This window comes from Bidens hawaiensis, unplaced genomic scaffold (genome assembly GCF_021521415.1).
Source record: "Bidens hawaiensis isolate Kalapana, Puna unplaced genomic scaffold, B.hawaiensis_p1.1 tig00011762_1, whole genome shotgun sequence".
Classification (NCBI taxonomy): Eukaryota; Viridiplantae; Streptophyta; class Magnoliopsida; order Asterales; family Asteraceae; genus Bidens; species Bidens hawaiensis.
In genome coordinates this window covers 684,137-707,641 of record NW_027491932.1, presented here as the reverse complement: position 1 = coordinate 707,641, position 23,505 = coordinate 684,137, and the positions used below count along the sequence as shown (strand labels likewise).

The following is a 23,505-nucleotide window of genomic DNA, read 5'->3' as shown; positions in this document are numbered from 1 at the left end:
ATATATTGTTAATACAATTACAATTTACATTAAAATTACATAATTAAAAGTGCACAAACATATTTAAATGTGTAAAAAAGTATAAATCAAGTAATAAATATATATGTTTTCGAAGCATTTTGGTCTGAGTTATGGAAAAAATATTAAAAACTAAATATTGATCTTATTGCTAAAAACCCTTTATACTACACACAAAAAAGTCATATAAATAAATGACAGATAGTTCATATAGTAAATCGTTATACATATGAATTATAATTATAATATTCAATTTCAATGATTTAATGCTAAGCACCAATATATGTGTATATAATAAGTATTATTTATGTTTGCAATATTTATACAAAATTTTTGAGGAAAATTAAGAAAATACACATTTTCATTTGTTCAAATGCATATGAGAAAATTTTAATACCAAATTTGAAACCAATCTTATATAAAAAGTTATATTAATGAATGAATCGGTTAGGCTTTATATTCAATTAAAATATTGAATTCGTATATTAAAATAACTTAAAAGATAACCATATATTGAAATTGTTTGAAAAAAATATGAGAATGGCTATGAGGTTGACAAGTGGCAAAAAGTGGTAGTCTTTTATTATAAGAGATAGATTAATTATATATAATCCAATCAATTCATTCCATCTCATTCCAAAATTACATCTTATTTTAGGTTGTGTAGTGGTGGGCTACAAACTGAGAACAATTTTTGACATGTGACGTCCAGTCAGTAAAAAATATTTTTGTTTTAGGGGTGTACTGGTGTTGTAGCCCAATACAAACACACACCACACACATAACAATAAGATAATAATATTCCTCAAACCCTTGTCGATGACAAAATCTTGTCGCCCCCTCCCCACCTTCTTATTTCTTATCGCCTGGGGGTGGGGTGGGGCGTTCCTTCTTTTGTCACCCCTTCTCGTATAGAATTGCCGCCCAATTTGTATAGTCTTACAAACTTGGTGTGAAATATGAAAGCCTCCACTTATTATCGCCATTTCACATCTCACAACTTTCTCTCATAACAAATAACCTTTTAAGAGAATATTTCAATGAGTGTGTATTCGGTCTTAATGGAAAAAAAATAAAAATAAAAAGAAAATGAGAAACATATGGTTTTATGGAAAGTTGTACTCATCAAATGGTGATGATTCAACGGGTCGCGACGAAAGATTAGTAGGTGGTACTAATGAACCATCAGTCGATTATAATATTCACTGGGTCATGATGGTTCAATAAGATTGTGACTATTCACAAATAGACTATAAATAGGAATCAAACAAGAAACATTTGAGATACATGAACGAAAAAAAAAACTTATGGAAAATAAAACTATTGGACAACCGAACTGTATTACTCTTAGGCTACATGTAGTGGAGGGATTTCAAATGGGGGCGACTTGTGACACGTGACGCCCAGTTGGCAAAGGGAGCGAATTTGTTTTTGGTGTGTAATGGTATAGTGGTTACAAGTTGGGCCCACAGTATCTTTTTTTATAATTTTTTTTGAACGACCAACTAAGTAACGCCAGGTACTCCGTACGTGCCCCTCATTGACTAAAGGTATCCCGAGCCGGCCACTAGTCCGGACGGACGGAGCCCCTAGCAGTCCACCTATTGAGGGATTCACCGGATAAAACCCGACCCCCACGCCCGCCAAACGGCACGACAGCGAGGAGCCGGTAAAACCGGGTGAGATCAGGACTCGAACCCTGGCAAGCCAGGGTCATCCCTCATATCTCCTATATAAATGGGTGGTAGTGAGGTTTGAACCCCCTACCTCTCACTAGTAAAGTGAGTGCTCTACCATTGAGCCACAACCAATTTATATACTTTTTTCTTTTTATAATTAAACTAATAAAATAAAAACTAATTTCTTCAAATAATTAAATAAAAATGCATTAAAATAAAAAAAAATACATAACTAAAAAAAATACATAACTAAAAATATAAAAAAACATATAGCTCGGTTGGCGTACATGTTTAGGTTCGGGTCAGGAAATTGAAACGAATAGCTCGGTTGGTTTAGGTTCATCGGGTTCCATTGTAAGTTCACGTTCGGTTGGTTTTGCAAACCATGGTGTTGACCGAAAGAAGGGAATGAGTGATTCGGTTGGTTCGGGTTGTTTCTAGGATTCATTTTGCATATACATATATACACACACACAACATATATACATATACATATACATATATATATATATCACACAAACAACATATATACATATACATATACATATACATATACATACATATATATATATCATACACACAACATATATACATATACATATATATACACACACATACATATAATATAATAATAATAATATTTCTTCTTCTTCCAGGCGATAAAAACACCCCGGCCCCGCCCCTTTTCGCCCACTTATCGCCAGAGGGGCTGTGTTCGCGCCCAAATTTCGCCCAAATCGGCGCCCACTACACATAGCCTTATGGAAAATACCTTATATAATTATCTCGATTGTAAACTGAACTGCATTACTCTTAACCGATCGTTTAAACTGTTCAACAACAGGTTTTTTTTACATTGCTGCGTTTTAGATCTTAATATCTTGCGAGGCCATTAAAAATTATCCCATTTTGTAATTTGCTATTCACGAGTTTAGCCAGGGTGGGTTCGAGCTTGAGCTAGATATATAATGAGGCAGATTGGCTTGGTAGCCTTGGCTCGAGCTTGCTTCGGTTACAAATCAAGTATTTGTAGCTAGTTTATATGAGCTTTTATCGAGCGAGGTACGACCCGTAAGCTTTTTGAACAACCGGTTATGAAAAACTAAAAGTGAAAGAAATATATTTTAGTAATTTAGTTAACAAAGAAGTAAGTTGAACGACGTCGTTTGTCGTTACCAAGGGAATTTAAGACTACTATACCCTTCCCTTGCAGGGAAGCAAGTAAATGACCACTCCCCAAAATAAAATAAAATAAAATAAAATAAAATATAAAAAACTATTAAAAACGAGAAGGGCATAATTGTCTTTTGACAAGTGATCGATTGCCTCTTATTCTTCCTACTATCATGTTCAAAAAAAGACGTTGCAGTTAAGGCACAACTTATGCGACTTCAACGTGCATAACATTCCTCTTCTCTCTCTCACATACACTTTCTCTCTCTACACTATGACGGTGTGTGTGACTAATACCTAATAATATTGACAGACTCATTTTATTCTCATTCATTCATGCTAATTGAATTTGGAGACAGGTAATTAATTATTATTAAACACAGGATTTTGACATTTTATCATAATATCATTTTATGAGTTATCGGTTCATTATTTGTTGAATTTCTCACAGGACGCTTCAATCTTAATCATGTGAGTGAAGAATTTGAAGCTTTAAAGGTACCGATTCACAGCCTCGTTTATTGATAAACTGGATCGTCGCTTGTTTATTTTACGATTAGCTTTTTGATTGCGATTATTATGTTGAATCTGCTTATATTGATTGAGTTTTGTCAAGTTATATATGTCAATTTGGGCTTATTATGTGCATTTTGTGATAAGCTTATTTGATTCTGCTCATGTTATTCAATGATTTGGATGAAGGAAGTGAAGAATAGGTCAATCACACGTTCGTTGACTATTGTGAAGAATTCATTTATTTTAATCGGTTCATATTATGTGCATTTAGTTTTATGAAGTCATATCTGTTAATCGGAGCATATTATGTGCATTTTGTGTTTAGGTTACTTGACTCTGCTCATGTTATTGAATAATCTGGATGAAGGAAGTGAAGAATAGGTCAATCACACGTCCGTTGACTATTTTGTTGAATTAATTTATTTCAATCAGTTCATATTTCATATTTCATATTTGTTGATTTATCAATTTGTTTGTTAGAATGCAGTTTTTGCCTTTGGTTATTTACTTATTTAATTGAATCTAGGTAGACAGGACATGTGGTGTGAAACGTGATTTGATTTGGTGGTATCTGTTTAAATTTTATGTGATATGTTTGCTCTCAAATAGTATATTATAGGGAAAATTCCCACAATGCCTCATTCATAGAATGTATTTCCAAGTTTATCCCCACTAATTCAAGTTTCCAACTTTGTCCCTTTGGTATCTCGTTGCCGACGACATGATAGCGTACACCGACGATGCGTTACTGAAACAAATAGGATAACGACACGTGGCCGGAATCTGTGTTGACGATGTGTTATGTTGCTAACGTAGGGTAGCGGCGATGCGTTATGTTGCTAACGTAGGGTAGCAGCGATGCGTTATCACTAACACATCGTGGAACCCTTGTGTTGTCATAAAAAGGTAGCAACAACATAACTTATCGCCGCTACCCTACGTTAGCAACATAACGCATCGTCAACCCTATGTTATACTTAAGGGTAGCGGCAATGTGTTATGTTGCTAACGTAACGTAGGGTAGCAACGATGCGTTATGTTGCTAACGTAGGGTAGCAGCGATGCGTTATCCACTAACGCATCGTCGACGACCTATTCCGGCCAGATTCCGGCCACGTGTCGTTATTCTATTTGTTTCAGTAACGCATCGTCGGTGTTCGCTATCATATCGTCGGCGACGAGATAACAAAGGGACAAAATTAGAAACTTGAATTAGTGGGGATAATCTTGGAAACACATTCTCAAAATGGGCTATTATGGGAATTTTCCCTATATTATATGAGTTTTTCATAATTAAATTGCATGTTTAGATCACCGACATTTTTATTTCTTTTCTATATAGAATTATTGTGGTCAAACAGAATATGCATAATAGGACAATTATTAGTCTAGTTACTGCTGCTTGTTTAAATTAAATCTAAACTTTCTAAAATCTGAGGATTTTTTGGGTGAATTTTAGAGATCCTGGAATTTTTAAGAATGAAATTGGTTCGTTATCGGACTTACTAGAGATCCTACATTATCTCACTTATCAAGAATCCTTGTGCTTAAGTGTGAAGAAATGGCGGTGGCTGGTTTACACAAGGCTTCTGGGCTTGAATCATATCTTGGTAGTAAAGATCGGTCAACCACTCGGACATCATTCATCAGAAAAATGTGGCGGGATCTTGAAAACGAGGGCAGAGTTAAAGAGAATGGACGGCTGCAAATGGATGGTGTAATTATTAGCCCCAAAAGCCCGTCCTCATCTTTTTTGAAAAGAGAAAACGAAATTCAAAATGAGTGTCCCCAAAACCAAAACCAAAACCAAATGGTGCTTCAAGAGAAAGAGGGTGTGAGGAAAATGCTCCATGAGTGCGGAAGCAAAAGTTTTGGGGGGCATACAGTTCATAGTTCTTCACGTCTGAACAATTGTTCAAGGACACAATGGGTTGGGGAAAATGAAAGCAAAAGAGTGAGGATAGTGAGGGAGTGGCTAGAGTCAAGCACTTGTTCAGAAGAGTCAACTACACCGACTGGTTCTCAAATCACTGGTGCACAGAGTCCAATTCGTAGGATATATGGCAGGCAAGCTCTTATTGACTTGTTAGCAAAGTTTGTGAGAAAAAGGAAGAGAGAAGTTGATGATTTGTTGGAGAACAAATATGTTTCAAATTTTGCGCATCGGCACCGAATTCAGGTGAGAATCTTTTGAATATCTGTTGTGCAATTACACTTTTATGTTTGTTATTGCTATGAAATATGTTTTTGTAACTTGACTCGACCATCACCATCAAAGATAACCATTAATGAGCTAAATAGTAACATAAAGCCTTAAATAGTAACATAAGCTTGCATGCTGTATAAGCTTTGTTTATGTGAAAATAAACTAAATATAACTGTGTAACGCATATATCAAATTATAAGCTTGTGCAAAGCTAACCCATGACACCAAGATTCTTTACAGATCAAAACACCTTGTTTTAATTTAGGTACTACTACAAATCAAAATACTTTCACATAGAATTATTAGGATGCTTCATCCAGGAAGCTTTTTTCATGTTCTCTTATATCCGTAATTTGTGATACCTTACTCAAATCCACATCATCCCGTTGAATGCCCTATCTCAAATACCACCAATGCATTTTGGGTGTGTTATATAAGGGGCCGGATGTTACATAATCCACTTTTTCATAAGTTTTTTTTTATTAAAGAAGATCTATAGTTAGTATAGAATTCAGTGTTCCTTGACAATCTTATAATAAGGATTAAGCAGTTCCATTTGTAACTATGATGGTAATGGTGCATTCCCATGGTAGTTTTATTATTTATATCCAATTATTATTCTGCCCAAGGATTGCACACTTTGTGAGTTAGTATTCATATTGCCATATTAATGCCATAGTTCAATTGTAGTCATTACTCAAGGGTAGATTTTTGCGGAACCAAAGGTTTGTAGAGGATAAACAACTGACTTCTGTTGCAGCAAGTGAACTGGGGTTTTTGAAGCGAACAAATGCTGTATCTGATATAAGGTGCATTTTATTTTTATCCTTTTCTTCACTTTTTGTTTGCTTGAATTACCTTAGGTGCAAAACAGACTAGTAGATGTTTTAGACTCATTGTTCATACAGTTGATCCACCATTATGTACAACTACCAATATGTTTATTTAACCTGCATATTACTACATCAGTGACGGATTGCCTAATGGATTTTTCAATCCACCCCATTTTTATATAAGCTCACTTTCCTTTTTTTAAGTAACACACTACCGAAACAGTATGAATTCCTTCAGTAGTTTAGCCTTCATAGCTTAATATGCCAGTAAATTAATAAATTGTCATTATTAACCTTCAATTACAAGAGCATATAATAGAACAATCCTGATGATACATCAAAAGGGAGAAAAGGAATGCTATCTTTACAAAGTGTACTCAAACACCCACTATAAGAACAAATTTCAAGGATTGAAACATTTTATCAAAACACAAGCCAAATGATAAAAAATAAAAAGCCACCTTTACCAAATATTAGTTTTGTTTTTTTCTTAAAAGCATAAGACCATTTGGGCCTCAAACCATTCCAACAACTAATTGACCTGCCCCTTGTGTGATCTCAACCACGAGAAAAATGTGGGCACCACACCAACCAACTTGTTTCCAATTATTTTATATTTTTTTGAAAAAGTTATAAAAATCTTAAGAAACTTAATGTTTTAAATTTTATTTAGACAGTTATACAACTTACAATAATGTTCAATTTTACACAGTTATAATTGTACTAAATTTATAATCTTGTCATATTTGTAAAACTCTGATACGTGCCCGTCTTAGGCTGAAGGGTCCAAGGGAGATAAAAGGGCGAGGATGACGAAGGGTCTAAGTAACCGCATCATTTATTAATAAATTGTGTCTATATAAGTGTTCATGTTTTAGGTTATGGATAAGAATGATTATGTTTATCAAATTAATGATTTTTATACCTTTTTAATCGGAGATCTAATCCCTCTCGAATCGGATTAACTGGAGACTAGCCCTCTCGAATCGGGCCAACTATTCTTGTTCCTTGTTTATTTCTATTAATTCAATATTCTATTTTTGGGGTTCTATCAAACTCATATAAAACCCTGACATGTGACCATATTCTTTTTTATAAGTTTTACCATTTTAGCTGGTGTGTACTAAGTGAACTTTTAATGACAGTAAATGGTGACGTTGCAAGTGATGCAGTCTCAGCTGTTAAAATTTATGCTAAGTGTTTGATTTTTTGTTAGGAAGATGTACTTATAAAGCTATGCACTTGACTAATTTCTTTTATAAAAATTCGTAAGTATTGAAGTAAAAGAAACGTGGTTTACTGTTAATTAAAGTGAACATTTTACTTGAATTAGGAAAGGGTTCCTCACCAGATTGAACAACTCTTGCCATGCCTCCCAGTCTGACCCTGACACCATATCTGACAATGGGGTGAGTAATTATGACCACATTGAACAAGCTGAAGAAGTAGTTGAGGAGATACCACATGAAATCAGTGAAAATTTTGAGACAACTAACTTGACAACTCATCGGGGGTCCCACAGTCCACCAGAATCTCCTTCTTCAGCAGGAATAATGCATGATAATAACAGTCTGCAATATGAGGAAACAAAGAAACTACCATTCACAGTTGATCATTCTCGCGGTGACCAATCAGATTCGGACACCTCATCTGACCATGATTTAGCTAATGAACATACAGAACAAGTTGTTGGTGAAGAATTTGAGACAACTAATGAATTTGACTCCTCAACTGATCACAATGACATGAAGTTTGATCGCATTGATCAAGCCGAAGAAACCGCTCACGAGGTTCTAAATGCAACCGGCACTCCACAAGAATCACATGATGATGGTGAATGGTATCAGGAAACATTTGGGAGTGATTTTCAAGATTTGCATGAAGAAGAGTGGTATGTCAATGACAATGACAATGTTGTGGACTCCACAGAAAGTTGGTTTGGTGGGAACAATTCCTATCTGGAAACTGCTCTAGTGAGGAGTAACACATACTATTGGTTTGATGATGGTGATGATGCCAGCAGGGTTGTTGAACTCAGAGAACTTAAGAACAGGTAGATTATAATATCATACCAATAATCCAGTTATCAACTTCCACTATTCAAATAATGCACTGACTAAATTAGAAAAATCTTTATTAATGATGTGTAGGAGAAGTGTCTCTGATCTTCTTCAAAGTGACTTTGGTGCAAGACTTGACCAGCTGATGCAATCACATGTCAGCAGGCAAGATCAGGTATTTGAGTCGGAAAATGAATGGATGCAAGATCACAATCAGCAGCAACGACTAGGTGAGAATGCAAATAGCATAGATGAGTCTCCACAAAGACACGGGGACCATGATTTGCACGGTGCAGAAGACATCCGATTTGCTGGTTCCGATTATCACATTTCGACTGTGAGTTTTACTTCTTTTACTTGAAACAATTAACAAATACTTGTTAGATCCCTAGCTTGTCTCAGCTTGGGGTGTGACTTTCTTACACATGAATCTAACACGAAATTCGTGTGCTTAGTAAATAGTCTGAAGGGGTATGCACCCGCCTTAACATCGAGCGGGGCGGGTCAACCCACAAGATATAGACAAGAGGCTTGAAATCAGGATGTCATGAAGACACAAAGCCAAAACCTATGCGCGTGGCGCATATCACATATGCTCACGCATCACATATGCTCACGCATACACATATGCTCACGCATATCACATCTGCGCGTGGCGCATATCACATATGCTCACGCATATTACATATGCTTACGCATATCACATGCTCACGCATATCACATCTGCGCATGAAACATCTGCGCGTGAGAATAAAGAGAAGACCTTGCGCATCCCCGGGATAGGCGCATAAAGGACAACACAACAAATGAGACAATAGTCTAATCCAAATCAGGATAAGGACAACCATGATTGTACTCATCAGACAACCTTCCAGAAGGTATCTTTTAAGGAATAAAGAATGTGCTGATGTTGACAGCTGCCAATGAAGGGTGGACAACTCAGCAAAACTCATGTGTCACCACGTGATGGCACATGGGTCAGATAAAATACCTTGGTCAGAGAATAATCAATGAAAAAGCACCAGGTGTCTTAAGTACACGTGGCGCGAAGCAATAGTAGGAGGCCAAAAAGGCCCTAATTGGGTCTGAGCCCAATCATTGGAAACCCTAATACTATAAATACAACACCACCTCCACAGTTGGGGTCAAGCAAGAAATATATTCTGAATCCTTTACTCATTTTCACATTCTTATCTTCTCCTCTTGCAATATCTTATTCTCACACCGGAGGGTTACCCCAAAGAGGACCCCTATGTCCCTTTCTGAGGGGTAAGCTCACGGTGCTGTTCGTTTTGTAGGTGGAAGAACTCGTATCTCGGAAAACCATCGGTGATATAGCACACTCATACCCGAGGAACGTAGATCGGATACAAGTAAGTCGATCCACGCTTCTTCATTGGCGCCATCACCTGTTACAACGGCAACAAAACCACTATTTCATCAGTTTTCTCTCTGAAAATCTTCACCATGGTTTCCGGTGTTCGAAACAATGATCAAGTTCTGGAGGATAATGAGCTTGAGGATGTTAATGAGGGACATCAGGTTCCGAGGGCGCCGCGTGACACTGCGCGCACCACCAGTAACCATCCCTTCAACACAACACCTCATAGCCAGACTGAAACTCCCCCAGACAATCTCACGTTCCAAAATCTGACTGGTACAAAACAAAAAGGACCAATGGGTCCGGAAGTTGAAACCAATGACCCTAAAGAATGGCTCATAAACGAACAACGGCGTTTAATGGACAAATACAATGACCTGGTAAAACACAAAAAGTTAGCCGACTTAACACAAAGGCTCGCATTTGATAAACAAGCCATTTAGGGAACAACAAAAAAGGCGCGCGCGCCGGAAGACGGTCATTCTGTTCACACCGAACACGCTGATATTAGTGATGAGGAAGAGGGGCACAGCATGAGGAAGACGCGTGATACTCATGCAGGAGGTTCACAGCTTCGCGCACACATGAACATAGCACCTGGAGCCAAAGCTGATATGGATCTATACACACCATACAACCCACAAGCGAAAGAGCAAGTGGATGTAACCACACCATATAGGCCAACCATCTTGGTAAAACATTCAAAATTCACTGAGCGCATTGCGAAGGCTCCCATTCAACACAAAACCAAGATGCCAAGTGGTTTAGGCAAGTACGATGGTACAACAGATCCAGATGATTTCTTACAAGGTTTTTACAACACTGGAAACCTAGAAAGCTGGACGATGCCAACATGGTGTCACATGTTTGCTCGCTGCCTCACGGGCGCAGCGCGTGTCTGGTTCGAAAGCTTGCCGACAGGACAAATCGATGGGTTCGAAGAGCTATTGGAAAAGTTCCAGGCTCACTTTGTACAGCAGCGCAGACACACGCGCGACCCCGATGACATCATGCACTGCGTGCGCAGGAATGATGAAACCATTGAGGACTACATAACTCGTTTCAATCAGGAATCTCTTGCAATTGGAGGCATCACTGAACAACTCTTGCGCGTTGCCATTATACAAGGTGCGCGCAGTGATCAACTCCGCAGAGCTCTCGTGAGCAGAGAAGGCATGCCAACCACTTGGGCTAAGCTTATGGAAGCATCGCGAGTCTTCGCGCGAAATGAAAAACAAATTGCCCAAGACAGAGCAAGAGATAGAGGGCATCAAACAGAAGCACCACGCAGCAATGAAAGGAGGAGCAAACAAAACTCCGTATGGCCCAGGTTGCAACAAACCAATTATTCTCCCGCAGAAAAGCAAGCGCAACAAAGTTCACCCCAGCCCCAAAAGGACATTCTTAATCGCGGAGAGGGTGACAAGAAGGAAGGCGGCAGAGAGCCTAATAGACCTCTACCAAGAATATGGACTCCCTTCACCAAAACGCCTTCGCAAGTGTTAAGCACAGAGAATGTCTAGTTTAAAAGCCCCAAGCCATTACTCCATAAGGGACCACCAAACAGTGGCAAATATTGTGAGTTTCACAAATCCACAGGGCACAAAACCGATGCATGCCACCATTTGAAGGATGCGATCGAAAAAGATGTGAAATCAGGCAAGTTGGCTCACCTAGTAAAAAACCCAAGACCAGAGAACGAACAACCAGACGGAGCCTCAGCCAGTAAAAAATTCAAAAGAATCTGTGTAGCTGAAGGAGGAAGGCAAGGGCAAAGATCGAGGAAGAGAAGCGCGCAAATCCAAGGGGATTGGCGCGAGCAACAAGTAATCTTTCCAAGAATCAGAGGAGGCCCGTCTATCAGCAGTCCTCTAGTCATCACTGCACACATCGCTCATTATGAGGTGTCAAGAGTCCTGGTGGACACCGGTAGTGAGTCAGACATCATGTATGAGCAATGTTTCAGGAAGTTGGATCCAGAGGACCAAGCAAGGCTCGAAGTTGTGAGTGCACCAATCTCAGGTGTCTCAAACGAAATTATTCACCCCATAGGTCAGATACAATTCGAACTAACTATGGGGGATGAGAAGCACAAGCAAGCTGAAATTGTCAACTTTCTGGTCTTGCCCACCACTTCATGCCATAGTATGATCTTGGGTAGAGGAACGATTGCCCAATTCAACGCCATACCGTCACCAGCGCATGGCGCGTTGGGGTTCCCAACACCAACAGGAGTAACATTTGTGTATCGAGATCATTTATGCGCAGTAACAAGTATACCTCGAGAAGGGAGAATGAAGCTTCCAGTGGCAAACAACGCGCCAGAGGAATGGATTCTTAACCCAAAATTCCCAGAACAAACAATCACAATCGGAGCTACGATATCAGATGACACAAGGGTGAGAATGAAAAGATTGCTCACAACGTATACGTCAGTCTTCGCGTGGCAACATTCTGATATGACTGGGGTTCCGCGAGACCTGGCGCAGCACTCTCTCAACACATTCAAGTCTGTAGAGCCAATTGCTCAAAAGAAAAGAGTCATGGGAGACGAGAATGCAAAGGCCATGAATGAGAAAGTAGAAGATCTACTGCGCGCGAATATCATTCGCCCAATACGATACCAAACATGGGTAGCCAATCCTGTGATGGTAAAGAAGAGCAATGGGTCATGGAGAATGTGCATTGATTTCTAGGACCTCAACAAAGCCTGTCCAAAAGATTGTTACCCCCTCCCAAACATTGACGCGAATGTGGACTCTGTGGCGCCATTTAAGCTCAAATGTTTCCTGGATGCCTATAAGGGCTATTACCAAATTCAAATGGCACCGCAGGATGAAGACAAGACTGCTTTCAGAACTGACAAGGGTGTTTTCTGTTACACAAAAATGCCCTTTGGTTTGAAGAATGCAGGAGCCACTTACCAAAGACTCATGGATGCAATTTTCAACGAGCAGATTGGAAAAAACTTAGAAGTCTACGTGGATGATTTGGTGATTAAAAGCAGGGAGGAAAAACAAATGCTCAAAGACATCGAAGAAACCCTTCGGCGCCTAAAGGAAGTAAACATGAAGCTCAACCCGAGCAAATGCACATTCGGCGTGGAAGAAGGGAAATTTCTAGGCGTAATGGTCACCAAGGATGGTTTCAAGGTGAACCCAGAGAAGGTGGAGGCTATCCTCAGCATGCCCTCACCATCCACCATGAAGGAAGTTCAAAAGTTGAATGGTAGATTGGTATCAATTAACAGGTTCCTAGCAAACCATGCAAGCAAATCTACCCCATTCATTAACACATTGAGAAATTGCTTAAAGAAAAGCCAATTCAAGTGGACGTCTGAGGCCGAGCAAGCTTTCAGTGAGATAAAAGAATGTCTGATAAATCTGCCTGCGCTCACAGCTCCACTACCTGGTGAAACTTTAACGTTATACCTGTCAGCAGGAGAACGCGCCATTGGCGCAGTATTGTTGGTGGATCGCAAGGGAATCCAAACATCAATTTATTATGTAAGTCGGGTGCTGACAGATCCTGAGACGCGCTACACCATAATAGAAAAGTTAGTTTTATCACTAACGCATGCGTCGCGCAAGCTTCACAGATATTTCAATGGTCATCCTATTGAAGTTCTGACTGGTTACAACATCCAGCAAGTCTTGCGGCGTCCCGCGCTCTCAGGAAGGCTGACAAAATGGGCGCTGGAATTAGGGGAGCACACGATCACCTATAAGCCTCGTCCAGCAATCAAGGGACAAGTCTTAGCTGATTTCATCGCAGAAATCCCTGAAGGAAAAGTCGAAGAGGCTCAGCGCGAAGTAGACCCTCCGCAAGCCAATAATGAAGAAAACGTTTGGAGATTATTCACTGATGGAGCTTCAAACAACGAAGGGTCCGGCGCAGGCCTCAAACTGGTGGATCCAGAAAATCATGAGTATACCTACGCAATCAGGTTGGATTTCAAGAGCACCAACAATGAAGCTGAGTATGAAGCCCTGCTGGCAGGTTTGCGCATCGCGCACAAGTTCGGAGTTAAAAAGCTAGAGGCTCATGTAGATTCATACCTGGTAGCAGCACAAGTCAATGGCCTTTATGATGCCAAGGAGAACACAATGCCTCTGTATCTAGAGCAGGCGAAAAAACTCACCGAACAATTTGACTTTTTCAGAATCATACACATTCCGCGCAGAGAAAATAAGTTTGCCGACGCGCTAAGCAAAATGGCATCAACCAGCTTCGATCATTTTGGCAAAGATGTCAGGGTGGAAGTAATGAGCAACCCGTCAGTGGGAGCGAAGTCTGTTCTTGTAATTCATACAACACCTTCATCATGGATAACTCCAATAATGGAATTCTTGAGGGAGGGAAAGGTACCAGACGATCGCGCACAGGCGAGGAAGATAAGACACAAGTCGCAGAACTACGAACTGCTCGATGGTACGTTATATCGACGCTCTTATCTTGGACCACTCATGAAATGCCTAGACGCTGAGGAAGCAAGCTATGTGATCAGAGAGATACACGAAGGAATCTGTGGAATACATGCTGGCCCGCGCATGGTGGTCGCCAAGGCAATGAACGCAGGTTACTATTGGCCAGGCATGTACTTGGACGCGTTAAAAGAAATCCAAAAATGCAAAGCGTGTCAGAGCTATGCGCCAAACACCATGCGGCCAAAGAACAACTTGATTCCGGTGACCTCTGCATGGCCTTTCCACAAGTGGGCAATCGATATTGTGGGTCCCTTACCACAAGCGCCAGGGCGAGTAAAGTTTTTGGTAGTGGCAGTAGACTATTTCACAAAATGGGTTGAAGCCAAGCCACTGGCAAAAATCACAGCTGAGGCAATGAAGCAATTTATTTGGAGCCACATCGTATGTCGTTTTGGCCTGCCCATGGAAATCGTGAGCGACAATGGCAAACCAGGTCTTCACTGACAGGAAGATATCCAGTTGGTTCAAGGAATTGCGCATCAACCAGGTCTTCACTTCAATATACCACCCTCAAGGGAATGGCCAAGTGGAACGCGCGAACCAAAGCTTGCTGAATGGGCTGAAGAAAAGGTTGGAGGGAGAGTCCCATACATGGGTCGAGGAGTTACCCAATGTCCTGTGGGCGCACAGGACATTAAGCAAAACCAGCAATGACGAGTCCCCGTTCAGCCTAACCTATGGAACGGAGGCTATGATTCCAGCAGAGATTGGATGCCCATCCTATAGAGTGCTCATGATGAGTAAGACGGATAACGAGCGCGAAAGGAGGTTGGATCTCAATTTACTTGAAGGACGCAGAGAGGCGGCTATCATCAGTGAAGCCAAATACAAGAAAAAGCTAGAAAAATACTACAATCAGCGCGTGAAAGAATGCCACTTCAAGAAGAATGATTTTGTCCTTCGGAACAATGAAGCTAGTCGCGCAATACCTCCGGGAAAGATGTCTCCCAACTGGGAGGGACCTTATCAAGTCTCGGAAGAATTGGGAAAAGGCGCATACGCTTTAAAAGATTTAAATGGAAAGAAGATCCCGCGCACATGGAACGCAGCACAACTTAGAAAAATGTTTCATGTAAAAGTTGTCAAGTTTGTAATCAAGGCTCTTTAAGCCATTATGAATAATGATACGCGCTATTTTCTCTTAATATGCGTTCTATTACCTTTTGCATACATGTTTCACACTTTCCTTTATTAATTTTGAGCAATATGACAACATTGTATTAACATCAAACTAAAAATAAAACGAAGTAAAACATACATGCGCGAGCTTCAAGCTCAAACGCGTTAACGAGTTTTAACTTTTAAACGTCAGGGCCTTAGCCCAATAATATGAGCCTTAGCTCAGGGCCTTAGCCCAATAATATGAGCTTTAGCTCAAATTACTCATAGCATCCATCCTACGTATTGCGCAGCTGGACCATAAAAATACTTAAGCACAACTAAGGCAAAGCACATGCCAAAGCATAGTTGTTAGGGTCTCAGGTCGGGGCCGCGCATGGGATTATAACGGATATAAGCAGAGTAACACATACTGACACGTAAAGGCTAAAAAACTCATTCATAATTCCCAATAATAAATGCACGATAACGTCGCGCAAAAGAGGAATAATGAAATGCTAAGGCACATGTCAGCATATTCAGAATATTGCAAAATAACTTGAAATATGACAACTGTTAAGAATTAAGTAAAAATAATTTCCTTACAACCTTGTTCAAGTTTCAATGTGTAAGCATACCCTATATTCAACAAGCACACGCATGCAATAAAAGAGATGAATTGGGAATGCGCAAGATGCGAATAAGGGAAAAACAAAATTTTATTCCGAAACTTAGAAGTTTACAAATTTACAAATGATGAGGTAAAAACTACAAACAAAAAAAAAAAATCAGGAAGGGCTTTTCAAGTCTCTATATCAATATCAGCCTCTTCATCTTCCTCATCTTTATTTCCTCCCTCAGCATCTGGCGCAGCCCGCTCCTCGTCATCTCCAAACTTACCATAATCAAGCTGTTCGTCTTGAATATAGTCGTCTTCTGTCATGACAGCGTCAGGAGCAGGTCCTTTGGCCACGCCAGAGCCGCTGGCAGAGGTAGCATTGCCCGCGCCATCATCACTGCCACCAGTCCCTTCACATTCATCAAGTAATTTCTTTAACGCGCCAAGATCGGGCTGGTCAGCAAGCGCGGCTATCTGCAAGTCACAAGGAACAATATGAGTACAAAAGATTATGAAAATAAGTCAAGTAAACTCATTAAGGTTAAAATACCTGCTCAAGGATGGGAATTGGAGTATTCAAGTACTTCTCCCCCACCTCAGCCATGTCAGCGCAGACAACGTCGAGCTGATAAGGGTAGTCGGATGGATTCTTCTTTAGCATGCCATATTCATAACCATCCTTAAACCCTTCAGCCCGACCCACCAAGCGCGACGCTGCATTACAATCCATCACAAGGGTCTGAAACTCGTCTGAGTATTTAATCGCATAAGCGCAACGAGTCACACCCTGTGAAATCAGCCATTGACGGTCCTGCGCGAGGGAAGAAACAGACGTCTCAAGAGCAGGGATTTGAGAGTTTAACAACTCAACAGTTTCCTTGGCTTGTTTTAGCTCTTCTTTGTCAGACGCTGCTGCCGCCAAGGCTTCATTCTTTTTCGCTCGCGCAGCATCGAGCTCTTTCTTCAGGCGCGCAACCTCACTCTCCAATAAAGATTTGTCAGTATTAACCTGCGCAATAGTTTGGTCACGCGCCTCTGCTTCCAACTCCAGGTCACGCGCTCGACGCGCGTACTTGGCCGCATCTGCCTCTGCCTCTTGCAGCTTCTCCCACGCAGCTTGCAGCTCAAGCCCGCGCTTCACAAAAGCAGCGTTGGTACTTGCCCGGTTCTCGCTAAGTTCTGCTTGGAGTTTCTTAGCCCTCTCTCGGGCATCAGAAAGATTCCAAGCAGAAACCTTAGCCTCTTGCTTGGCCTCCGCAAGGGCATCACGTACCTTTATATAATCATTGCGAAGCTCTTGGGAGGCCGCAAAAAACGCAGACCCAACAAAAAGGTGGTCATTCAGCAAGTCCACGCGAGCGTGATCCTCTTGAAACCTCCTTTCAGCTGGAGGAACAGAGTGAGCCCAAAAGTCTTCACATACGCCCAAGGATTGAAATGAGCTCTCTTCAGTGATATTCCAGCTCGGGCGGTATATGTGATCGGCTTCCTGCAAACACAAAGCAACGCAAAGAAACGTTTAGTCATCTAAACACTAATTTGGAAGTCTGCACAGCGGAGCAAAATAAGCTTATACCTGAGGAGAACCGGCAGAAAGATTAGCGCCAGCTGATGAGCTCCTGCCTGCCCCATGAGAAAAAGGCTGCGCCACAAAATCTCATGGCGCTATAGGGCTTGCGCGGCCACCATCAGAACCTTCAGAATTAACCTCCTCATCATCCTCTAGAACAGGTCTCTTCTCCTGCGACTTGGAAGAATCAAAAATAGTCTCACGAGAAGGGCTGCGCGCAGGAGGAGGTGAGGGAGGTCTTGACGCTGTTAGAGTAGCGCGAAAAATAGTCTCCTGCTCCTTAGTGATCCCAATGAGGAGAGATTCAGTACCTGTGGGAGCAGGAGCAGAACTAGCGGCGCCAGCGCTAGTGGTACCACCAGCAGCTTGTGTGCCAGCTATAATTCCTATGAAAAAACCAATAAGGAGAAATGATTCATGACTTGAACTAAAGGAAAAAATCAGACAATTAAAGCGCAATATATACCTTGGCGCACCGCAGTCCGCGAATTAAGCATCGCCATGAAGTCCATTTTCCCCCTTTTTGAGGGCAAAACAGAGGACTTCAAAACAATTTTCGGCATAGCCTTGGCACCTTGCTGCACCTGAGGTTGAGCCACCCATGTTGCCGGCTCTACAAACATTTGAGTGAACAAAGCTTCATTAATAACTCTATTGGAATCACGCTCATAAAAACCACAAAATATAAACAAAGTATACCTGTTGGAGAAGACGAAACAGCAGGCGCAGCGCCGCTCCCCGGGATGAGGTGGCGGCACCATACCTCGTGTGGACTGTAGGACTGCCCACACCTTGAGGCAAAGAAGACGAAGAAAACTTGGAGGTAAAACCCTTGGTTTTCTCAAGTCCTTCGCTTGAGTAGGAGGAAGATTCTGGGCAACAGAGACATCATCTTTTTTCTGTTTTTTACTGGCCCCTGCGCCAGTTTTGCCTTTAGCCTTGCGCTTGAGTTTTTGCGCTTCAGCTTCTTCCTCCTCCACTTTCTCTTCCACAAGCTCCAACTCATAATTAGCGAGCGCATCTACAATACGCGCAACAGAAATGTTAAAACCAAATTTGGTATTCTAAGGGCCTAAGCACAAATACAAAGGCTTACCAGGCTCATCGCTGTCAAAGCAAAACTCTAAGTCAACAGGAATAAACATATCGTCAAAACGATCAGGAAAGGCGGGTTCCCCAGGGTTCAGCGCAGCAGATCCACCCTCCATATGCTCGTCATAGGCGGCGTGGATGTACTCCTTGCTTTCTGCATAAAACAAGACAAGTGATATCAGCAAAACGAATTATACTCGCGCAAAATTAATGCAATGAACAAAAAACCCACATGAGCCATCAACAAGGATGACAGGCTCAGTCTCGCTGTCAGTCCATCTCTTGCTCATACCAACCCCCACCAACGCTTCCTCGAAAATATTCTTGGCGGGGGATGTTTCAGCAGATAACTTCTTAACCCATGTGCCCGTTGGGTTCTTGAGGACATTGTCATCCGCGGGTGTAAAAGCGATCGCGCGCATAGTCATGCGGATTGGAATCACCCCAGCCTTGATGTAGAAAAACTTCTCAGTCCAGTCATGAAGGCTCTTAAAAGTGACAGTACAGCATCTAACCTTCTGACTGCGCGGAGTAAACGAAAACCAAGAATCAACTTTTGGTTTATAGAAATATTGAAAGCGGCGGGGAGTAGGCTCTTCGCGCTGAGCTTTGCACATAAACTCAAAATGAGTCATGCGCGCCAACCCAAAAGGGTGAACTTGGGATATGTGAATCCCATAAAATTGAAGGAGCGCACCTATAAACCTTGTCATCGGAAGACGAAGTTTACTGTGAGTAAAAAAATGAGAATATAGAGAGATATAGCCGGCAGGAGGATCCGCAGCCGTCTGCCCGGCTGCCGGGAGCAGACAACCATACTCAGGGAGAAAGCCCTGAGAAGCAATAAAACTATCAATCTCAGGCTGTTTCAACTTGCAGGGGATCACGTTCCATTTTTTCGCCGTTTTATTCTTTCCCCCCTCCTCCGACGAAGCCTCAGCAACCCGAATACCCTTGCCGGTCTTCTTCAAAGTAGACATAACCACTGATTTACACAGCGTTTACTAGGGGAAATTGTGGTGTCTGGGTTATCAGACATACAATTGCGAATCGAACAATATGGTTACTTTAAGCACGGAATTCAGGGACAAAGACGAAAGCTCTTAGTCAGAATGTAAATTGAAGAAGCAAAAGCTCTAAAAATGACAATGGAGATGAAGAAAAAACCACTCAAAAGGTTTGGTTTTATAGGCCCAGGGGAGAGAAAGAGAAACAAGTAATAATCAGATCTACGCTCACGCGCCCCCACTCGCAGGCGCAGGCCAACATGAGCGCGACACGTGTTCCTGACACTGTATGAGGAGACGTGAAAGGCAACTGTAGCACCTCGAGCACGCGAAAGGTCTGACACATAACGTCTCCATCTCTGATACAACTGTAGCACCTCGAGCACGCGAAAGGTCTGACACATAACGTCTCTATCTCTGATGCATGTCAGCACCAACCAACCACGTGCATTGACGATTTCGTTTTAACCAAAGGGATGGAATTTCGCGCAACGCGCGTACAAGAAAAGAAAAAGAAAAGACAAACCCTGTTAAAAGAGCAAACTATTAAGTCTAATATCTATCTTACCTTGCTCGCGCGAGACAAGACACACATTAGACTGGGGGGGCTTGAAGGGGTATGCACCCGCCTTAACATCGAGCGGGGCGGGTCAACCCACAAGATATAGACAAGAGGCTTGAAATCAGGATGTCATGAAGACACAAAGCCAAAACCTATGCGCGTGGCGCATATCACATATGCTCACGCATCACATATGCTCACGCATCACATCTACGCTTGGCGCATATCACATATGCTCACGCATATTACATATGCTTACGCATATCACATGCTCACGCATATCACATCTGCGCATGAAACATCTGCGCGTGAGAATAAAGAGAAGACCTTGCGCATCCCCGGGATAGGCGCATAAAGGACAACACAACAAATGAGACAATAGTCTAATCCAAATCAGGATAAGGACAACCATGACTGTACTCATCAGACAACCTTCCAGAAGGTATCTTTTAAGGAATAAAAAATGTGCTGATGTTGACAGCTGCCAATGAAGGGTGGACAACTCAGCAAAACCCATGTGCCACCACGTGATGGCACATGGGTCAGGTAAAATACCTTGGTCAGAGAATAATCAATGAAAAAGCATCAGGTGTCTTAAGTACACGTGGCGCGAAGCAATAGGAGGAGGCCAAAAAGGCCCTAATTGGGTCTGAGCCCAATCATTGGAAACCCTAATACTATAAATACCACACCACCTCCACAGTTGGGGTCAAGCAAGAAATATATTCTGAATCCTTTACTCATTTTCACATTCTTATCTTCTCCTCCTGCAATATCTTATTCTCACACCGGAGGGTTACCCCAAAGAGGACCCCTCTGTCCCTTTCTGAGGGGTAAGCTCACGGTGCTGTTCGTTTTGTAGGTGGAAGAACTCGTATCTCGGAAAACCATCGGTGATATAGCACACTCATACCCGAGGAACGTAGATCGGATACAAGTAAGTCGATCCACGCTTCTTCATAGTCTAGACGGGTCAGTTTCAGGTTGATGCAGCAACACATTTAGCTAAAAAGGTCAGGTCCCGGTCCCCTGATGGGTCCGCAATTTTATCTCATTATGATCTTCTAGAAATATAGTGTTTCATGTCATGGTAGGTATTTTATGCTAAAATTTGGATGGTAAATGAGAATCTGACATCAAGTTTAATAATTAAACATAATTGTTTTTATCTCTTTGTACTTCTAGTTATGAAGTTAAAATTTAAGAGATTAAAATGAAAAATAATGTAATAAATAGTTGGTTAAACGAGTCGCCTTCATGTTAACCGACGGGTCTTTGTGTCATGTTTGGGGTCATGCGTCTATATGTCTGACATGATCTTTGTGTTCGCGTCAAGTTGGACCCTCCAAAACGACCCGTTTACCACCTCTTGACCCATGATTGAATCCAAATTTTGTTTTTATGCCTTAGATGATCCGATTGGTTAGCAGGGTCGGTGGGTCTGTGTAATTACGAGTAAATGGTTTGTGTGGTAAAAATATATTTGTTATAGATAATTTATTTAATAATTGTTTAACCTGTTGCAGGAACATGAGATCATCAACAGCTTAAGGATTGACATGGAGACACTTGAGGAAAGGATGAATGACATGCAGAAGATGCTTGAGGCCTGCATGGATATGCAAGTCGAGTTACAACGGTCAGTTCAGCAAGAGTTGTATTCAGCTATGAACCGATCATCAAGTTCTAGAGGTTTGTTTATTTTTCTAAATTCTTCCATATATACATCTTTATAAATTACGAGACAAATCTGATTCAGGGGCATCTGAAGAAGGGTTTGAATCAAGTCCTAAAACTGGAGACTGCTTCTTATGTTGTGATGATGGGTTTGAATGTTTGCCAGATAGGTAATTAAAAATAATTAAAACTCTCTCTATATATAATTGAAATAATAAAGTTCAATAATCAAATCATTAAATTGTTCATCTAGGTCTGCACACATGTTACATATATGTTCAAAATGCGCCCGGAAAGTTAACTGGTCAAAGCTGAAGGAAAGTGTCAGGCAACCTTGAGCTGCTGGGTGTAACATGCTGAATTAATATAACAATATAATTAACAGTTGGAATAAGAAAGATAACTGTGTTTTTCTGATCAGGTAAATTTCATTAATACCTTATTGTTTCTTGCTGATTGTGTTTATTGAGTTTTTTTTAACTTACATTGATCTACAATAGGTAATTTCGGATCATTCGTTTGATATAAAAACTTAATTGGTAACCTGGCTCCTTACGTTTTTGTTGGAGATCAACACATCCTTAATCTTTATAGTGGCGAGTTTATGATGTTGAATACGAGATGTGTAACACCCCAACCCGGAGCAGGCTGACGTGTCACTATTACAGATATCATAGACCAAACAAAAACCATTTAAATGAAATGAAAAGAATCCCATGGCAACCAAAAGAGTTAAAAACACTGAAAGAAATTCTAAGTCAAATTTATTAAATGCTTAAAGAAAATTAAATCAAGTCCTTATTCTTGAGCTTCATTTTACTCTCATCAATGATCTCCCCGATTTCCCGAATTACCTATTAGCAAATAAGACAGACACAAACAAGAAAATACGGCTGAGCCAAAAATTGCCCAGTAACGGAGAGAACAATAGTACAGGTAAAGGCATACATAAAACAAAACACATACTGAAATAAAACTGAAACTATTGCGGATATAAAACCACGTTTTAGACCGAACTATAATTAGATGCGAAACATAATCCGATACACGATCGGGACGTAATCCGATACACGATCGGGACATATCAAAACGGACCAGAAATATAGCGAAACAAAATATAATTACTAAAATACACGACGATGATGTTAAAATAAATAGGTCGTGTAATACGGAAGCACCCAGAGCCTAAACAGAGGGGTACACAGCTAGCTAGTCCATGCACCAAGGAGACGGTGTGGGTGGCGTGCACACATTGTTCCATCTCAAACAGGAGTCAGGAGTCAGGAGTCGGAGCTAAGATCGATGTATACGCCTCTAAGTGGCCAAGGTACTACATGAGTACTTTTAGAGACGCCGTGAACTTTGATTACGCACTGTCACGATAAGTGCCATGTCGTTGATGCCCCAACGACAAGTCAGAAATGCTCGGGTAACAGAGTACTGAACTAAAGTCGTATAACTAAAAGATATTTATACAGGAATATGCAATAATGAATTCAAAATATATATAACCTATTGCATGCTATA

General features: G+C 41.1%; 1 protein-coding gene across 2 annotated transcripts; it reads left to right on the top strand.

The window, feature by feature from the left end:
• The first annotated feature begins 3,298 nt into the window (after positions 1-3,298).
• Positions 3,299-22,602, top strand: LOC143538944 (uncharacterized). Of its 2 annotated transcripts, XM_077032380.1 has the most exons (9): positions 3,299-3,368; positions 4,846-5,565; positions 6,283-6,401; positions 7,759-8,478; positions 8,576-8,822; positions 21,828-21,993; positions 22,061-22,148; positions 22,232-22,399; positions 22,479-22,602. In XM_077032380.1, exons 2-8 carry the CDS (start codon positions 4,948-4,950, stop codon positions 22,314-22,316), a joined length of 2,043 nt encoding a protein of 680 aa, XP_076888495.1. In that variant the 5' UTR covers positions 3,299-3,368; positions 4,846-4,947; the 3' UTR covers positions 22,317-22,399; positions 22,479-22,602. The 2 variants fall into 2 exon arrangements, with proteins under 2 accessions (XP_076888495.1, XP_076888496.1); XM_077032381.1 differs by lacking the exon at positions 3,299-3,368 and having other exon boundaries at positions 4,663-5,565.
• The last annotated feature ends 903 nt before the right edge of the window (positions 22,603-23,505 follow it).

What these genes read in the sequence shown, in the direction of transcription:
- LOC143538944 (XM_077032380.1), top strand. Translation starts at nt 4,948, where the DNA reads ATGGCGGTGGCTGGTTTACACAAGGCTTCTGGGCTTGAATCATATCTT. An exon ending in CGCATCGGCACCGAATTCAG is followed by an intron (nt 5,566 to 6,282) that starts GTGAGAATCTTT and finishes GTTCAATTGTAG; the next exon opens with TCATTACTCAAGGGTAGATT. An exon ending in TTTGAATGTTTGCCAGATAG is followed by an intron (nt 22,149 to 22,231) that starts GTAATTAAAAAT and finishes TTGTTCATCTAG; the next exon opens with GTCTGCACACATGTTACATA.